At 35.8% G+C, this 6,161-nt stretch overlaps 2 protein-coding genes across 2 annotated transcripts; one reads left to right on the top strand and one right to left on the bottom strand.

The window, feature by feature from the left end:
• Nucleotides 1-858: 858 nt before the first annotated feature.
• On the top strand, nucleotides 859-3,045 carry LOC107642904 (lipid phosphate phosphatase epsilon 1, chloroplastic). The gene is made up of 4 exons (XM_016346409.3): nucleotides 859-1,356; nucleotides 1,549-1,774; nucleotides 2,151-2,224; nucleotides 2,751-3,045. Exons 1-4 carry the CDS (start codon nucleotides 1,000-1,002, stop codon nucleotides 2,973-2,975), a joined length of 882 nt encoding a protein of 293 aa, XP_016201895.1. The 5' UTR covers nucleotides 859-999; the 3' UTR covers nucleotides 2,976-3,045.
• Nucleotides 3,046-3,848: 803 nt separating this feature from the next.
• MAN7 (Glycosyl hydrolase superfamily protein) lies at nucleotides 3,849-6,161 on the bottom strand. Its single transcript, XM_016346408.3, has 5 exons — nucleotides 5,561-6,161; nucleotides 5,281-5,475; nucleotides 5,034-5,156; nucleotides 4,689-4,894; nucleotides 3,849-4,604 (listed from the first exon to the last, which is right to left on the bottom strand). Exons 1-5 carry the CDS (start codon nucleotides 5,894-5,896, stop codon nucleotides 4,136-4,138), a joined length of 1,329 nt encoding a protein of 442 aa, XP_016201894.1. The 5' UTR covers nucleotides 5,897-6,161; the 3' UTR covers nucleotides 3,849-4,135.

The raw sequence follows: 6,161 nt of genomic DNA, 5'->3' as shown, positions 1-6,161 counted from the left end.
AAGTAAAGTGAATAATAATACTTTGGAATCTAAATTAAAATATTTTCTTTTAATATAAACATGATTTTTAAAATAGGACATTTTTTTATTATATTAAATACAAAAATATCAAACAATTTTAACTTTAAATTTTTTGTAGAATAATCTCTAATAATTTTATTGATTATTATTATTATTATTATTATTATTATTATTATTATTATTTAGTGATTATATATTAATATTATAAATACATACATAAAAATCTAATGAATAAATTTATTATTACTTTTGTTCAAAAAATATAAAAAATTATGGTACAATATTATTATGTAATTATTAATAATAATAATAATAATAATAATAATTTTATTTTATTTTTTTGACAGAGGACTGTTATGTCTAAAAGAGAAAAACATTGGAGATTGGTCTGTGTATTAATTTTTTTTGGGATTAAAATGTCTATTTTTAAAATTCTTGGGGACTGATCTGGGTAATTACTCTGCCAGAAAATAAACTGGGGACTGATTTATCTATTAGAGTAAAACCTTGAGATTGATTCGTGTATTAATTTTTCTTAGAAACTAAAATGTCTATTTTTAAAATTCGTGGGAACTGATTTGGATAATTACTCTAATAAAAAATTAATAACCTAACATTTTTCATTAAACATACATTTTAGCAGGATGGCAAAGCGGGCCGGCCCGCCCCAACCCGCCCCGCCCTGCCTAAACCCGCCAACTAAAATGGGTTTTACAGATCGACCCGACGAGTTCGACCCGTTTTGCCACCCCTACATGTTAGCTAAATTTTAATTTAGTTTAGGGGATTAATTTAATTAATTAAAAGACAGGTACCTGTTTGGATTTTGGGGTATTCACACCCTATTTGGACTTTTCTGAACCTATCAATGAACAAGGCCATTGTGTGTTCCTAGATTACCTTCCTTCGTTTAATAGCAGCTTCTTGTGATGGCTCGTCTTCTCTTCCCAACATTGCAGCTCCGCAATACCCTCTCACATGGCGCTACTACCCACAACCACCGCCCTTTCCCACAATCTTTCTTCCCATCTCCCGAGAACCACTTTGCTTAGACACACACACCCATTCAAGAAAAACACTTCATTTGCCCTCACGTTTTCAGCTTCAAGATCAGTTCTTTTTGGCGGGGCTGTTACCAGGACACACTTTCTTGGAGGAAATAAAATCTGGGTATCGTCCAACACCATGAATGAATTCACACAACCTTCTGCTTTCAGAGATAGAGAGAGGGATGATATCAAGCAAGTGTTCGAACAAGAATCATTCATCGATGGCTCAACTGAGGTTCAGCCCAACATTTTGTTCCGTGACATAGAACCCAGGCTCAATCGATTGGTTTGTTATTCTTCCTAACCTCCTCCAATAATTTTCTTGGTAATTCGTATGGTTTTGGGTGATTCAACCAATTGTAAAGGACAAGAAACTTGTTTTATCCTGTCTCGAGGTTTGGTTATTGAGGATGATTTAACATTATAAGTTATAGTTCTATAAGATAATGGATATTGTAATGTTGTTTCTTGTTTGCAGAGCAAGTGGATAGTAGCTGTTTCTTTTGGTGGTTTCATTCTTTGGAGCCATGATATCGAAGAAGCCTTGTGGATTTTTGCAGGGTCTATTCTGAATTCGTTCCTCTCTGTTTTGCTAAAAAATATACTGAACCAGGAACGTCCTTCAGCCCTGAAATCTGACCCTGGGATGCCATCTACGCACGCACAATCCATATTCTTTGTTGTCTTTTTCTTTATTTTCTCAAGTGATTCCTCTTACTGATATTTTTCTTTCCTGTCACACTTGTATGCCTGGTTTATGCATTTTGTATCGCTTGTTAATTTTGATATTGATAATAGATCAAAGAATTTACATAGGCTTGTAGTATGCTTAGTAAGTGCATCTCTAGCGTATATTGTCTTTAAATTTTGTATATTGTTAACATTTGAAGTGGCTAATTCTATGCCTTTGTGGTTTTTGTATTGACTTCATGAAATGAATAGTTCCATTATCTTTATGGAAGATTCAAAATTGAAGAATTTTTTTCAATATATATATATGCCATTCTATCTACTTTTCAAAGCATAAACTATGTACTGATTCACTATAAACATGTGTTTGTTTCTCTTATCATGCTGCAGCTGTAGAATTGCTTGGGCTAAATGTTTACAGCATTGTCCTCAGTGGACTGTACTTGACATGTGGTTCTTATTTTGTAAGTATATTGTATTTCCGTTTGGCAATATAGTTCATACTCTGATTATTGGTGCGCCTTTTTTCTGTTCATAATGATTACACTTATTACCATATTCATTAACTCTTTCCATTAGGTGCATCAAGTAGATGACTTGATATAATTGTTCATGTTATTGATCCAATCCGTTCCATAATTACTGAATAATATTCTAGACTTACTCATGACACTGAGGTCTGCCTTTTGTCTAGTTGATGACTTATGTCATGTTATTGTTTCCATATTGCAATGATCTCAACGAAGGAAAGCATATAAGCTTGGAAACCTTCAGTATATGTATTCAAACATTGTATTATTTGCATTTATATTCAGAATGCACAAACATATTTATCCATTGACACTTGTAAAGAACTTTTTAAAATATGAATTTATCTAATATAAGCTATTCATATGAATTAGCATTGAAATATCCGAGTTTTACTGTAATGATGGCAACTAATATTTTTGGTATCTTGAGTTTCTGATGCATGTTCTTGTGTGTTTCCAGTCGTACCTAAGGGTATCACAACAACTTCATACAATGAACCAGGTGGTTGTTGGGGCTACAATTGGTTCCATTATGTCTCTTGTGTGGTATTGGCTATGGAATGCTTTTATTCAGGATGCATATCAATCCTCTTTGTTTGTTAGGATCATTGGTTTATCGGGTTCTATAGGAATTTGCATTTGTTTTGTTGTATTTGTGATCCGTCATTGGCTTAAAGATGACTAAAACCACACTAAACCTGTTGTAGCATTGCACTAAATTGTGTTGGTTAATGAAATATCATTTTGTATATCAAGATTGAAGTATTTGTTATATACCAGCAGAAGCAATGAGGGCAATACTTAGTTGTTTATCAAGATTGAACCTCTTCAGATAGGACAATACTAGTTAGAAGCAATGAGTATTAATCCAAAAGCTACTGAATTATTGCCACTACATTATGATGAGTTTATTGACAAGTAGGGGACTAGCAGTATACTTAAATCGTTTCGAAATGTGTGAATGTTGTTATTATGTGATTTATTTTCTTAAACTTATTGGCTTGATTAATGGGGAGGGACCTGAATAATTTAGATAAGGTTATTGTTCAAATATCAGTGTTGTTTAGATACCAAAAATACACTTCTTGATTAGTACATACTAACATTGACTGAAGTGCGTAATTAAGGTGTGAAACACATGAGTCATGACCTTTGTGGTACATGTGCAAGGATTTAGTTGCTCAGCTTCAGAATGATGAGACCAAGTCCAAAAAACATTTAAAAGAGAGTCCAAAATTCAACAACATTTATTCAAAGTTGGTATCCAATCAAAGTCACATAAAAGCTTTCTCATCACTTTAGGTGCGTCACTGGTTGTGTGCAGTCAGGACAAGGTGCAGTCAGGACAAGGTGATGCTACTTCTGCTGTAATATTAAGTTCTGTTGTAAGTTGTAACCTAGTCAATCGAAAAAAATGGCTTCTTTTTGTTTAGTTTTGTTGAAATCCTAAAACCATAAAAATATGCATCTCCATTTTACCACTACTTTCACTTCTCCATGTTTGTATTTTTATCCTTTCAAATATGGCAATGCCTAAGACTAAGAAGCAACAATAAACTGCAAAACTAACATCAGTGTTACATTTATATCTCATGGTTTTGCTTAAGAAGCAAGTACAAGCCATTTAAAACATCAAGAACCACTTAAGTATTATACAGGAGAAGCAGAAACGACCAAAACCAGAGTTGTATAACATATACCTAACTAGTTTAACCCTCCTGGATGGACAGCATTCCGATTCTGATTCATCTCTAAGAGAGAAACCAATTCAACAAACCAAATCCTTAAAACATGTCCCATAGAAAACACTGAAATCCACATTAAACCGTTGAATATGCGTTTCCACTAATTCAATAACTGAGGCAATTCCATTCTTGAACTTCCACCCCCATTTCCACCAGACCTTCTGTTTCCCCTGGCCCTCTTCCACCGCCGCATATTCGCAAGCCTCCCAAGAATCCTGCGAATAAGGTACAGCCTGTGATTCTGCCGAGCAATCATGTTTGCAGTAGAAGAACGCTGCCCCAGCATTATGCCATAACCATCTTGGAATGACTCCATTCCTTCCGTGAGAAGCTGCCAGAAGAGTGCTCCTGCTGCCGGTCCTCCTCTCTTGGCGGAAGCCAATATCTTGTAGAACACGGTACTGAAAAGCTGGTCCCTTTGGTAGGTGTTGTAACCTGAGTCCTTGAACGATTTTCCAAATTCTGCCACAAGTATTGGCTTCCTCAGAGCATACTGCGCGTCTATGAAGTGAGCATTGAGCCAGTTGTTCAAGAATGAGAGTTGATACTGCTCATTCGAATTGGATACCCTTTCCATGCACAAAAAGATGAAACAGTTATGTGGATAGTGTAATGTGATTCATGAACTTGTATGTTTTTGTTTAGTTAGTTACCATTGGTCGGGGTAACAGTGAACGGTTGCAAAGTCAATGCCAGGGATGCGGTTATTTGCAATGAAATCTGTGCCAATATTGAAGCCAGCAGGGTTCATTCTCTTCCTTTGGGGTGTTGATTGACCATAGAAGCCTTCAAGACCAGCCTCCAATAAGTGGTTCCTGTCTATGGACTTCACTAAGGAAGCCATTTCCGTGATCCAAGCCTGTAATAGCGGAATTAAAGTCAAAGTAGTTAGCTCATCAAGTTCCCATGAAATTGGCCCGTGATTTGTTATTTCACTTTTGAAGAAGCCCTATCAATGAGGCCAAAGTCAAAAGAGAAAAAGAAAAAAAGTATTTGACCTGAATAGTCCTGCCTGAAGGATCTGAAGTGCACCTGGGTTCATTCATGAGTTCCCAGGCCATGATTGTTGGATCATCCTTGTAATGAATACCGGTAAAACTGTTGTATCTGTTAAGAACAGTCTGTGCAAGATAATTCACACAAATCCAATGTAAAATTAGAATAAACAAAAAATAAGTACAATGAGGAATTCAGCATGATAGCATGCACATACAAGTTTAACCAACACAAAGACATAACAACCACCTTGACATGGTTTGCATAGTAACCCTTAACAAGAGGGCTCCTGAAGAAATCATCGTCTGATGTAAGGTACAGCCCTTTACTTCTGGCCCAGTTCACATACTGCTTCTTCCCTCCAAAGCTCTCATAGTTGTTCACCAAACTCAGTATCAGCTTCATACCATACTTCCTAGCCTCATATATAACAAAATCTAACCCCTTCAAAGCCAAACACAAGATGTAATGTACTGAACCAATTAGAAGGAAAATTTTCAACTTGTTTGGTTTCTGGTCACTACTTTACCTTAAACATTTGTTCATTGTAGAATCCGGGAGCATATTGTAAGGGTCTATAACCACCATCGCTGAAAGCCCAAGTTCTAGCAACTGTGAGGCCATGGCTTGTTGCTTCATGGAATGCTGAAGAGACCTTGTACCTCTGAGATGGATCTGAAGCTGCATACATAAGCCAATAAGCATTGAAGCCATTTGCATAAAAAGGCTTCCCATTCAGCACAAAGTGGATGCCTCTTGTTCTTACAAAACCATCCCCTGCAGCTTCCACAGTAGTAGTGCCATCATGAACATGGTCATGAACCAAAACGGCCAAAAGAATAACTAACACTAAATGCTTCATCATCTTCTTGGCTCAATCTCAATCTCAATCTCTGACACTCTTTGAAAAGTGTATAGAGGCTTCTCTTCTTGCTGTTTGTATGCTTTCTTAATATAGAAAAAGATGAGCTAAGAGAGAAAAAAAAAAAAAAAAGCGAAAGTTCAGCTCTTTACACTTTAGTGCTAGTTGCTGGACCCATCAATATGGGGAAACGACGTTTGTCTATTTTTGCATTATTATTATTACTCCGATTAAGTTAATTCGGGATATGAGAAACTATTTGAAATTT

Source organism: Arachis ipaensis, chromosome B5 (genome assembly GCF_059453495.1).
Source record: "Arachis ipaensis isolate K30076 ecotype BB chromosome B5, ASM5945349v1, whole genome shotgun sequence".
In the NCBI taxonomy this organism is placed as follows: Eukaryota; Viridiplantae; Streptophyta; class Magnoliopsida; order Fabales; family Fabaceae; genus Arachis; species Arachis ipaensis.
This window is presented reverse-complemented; position numbering and strand designations above follow the sequence as displayed.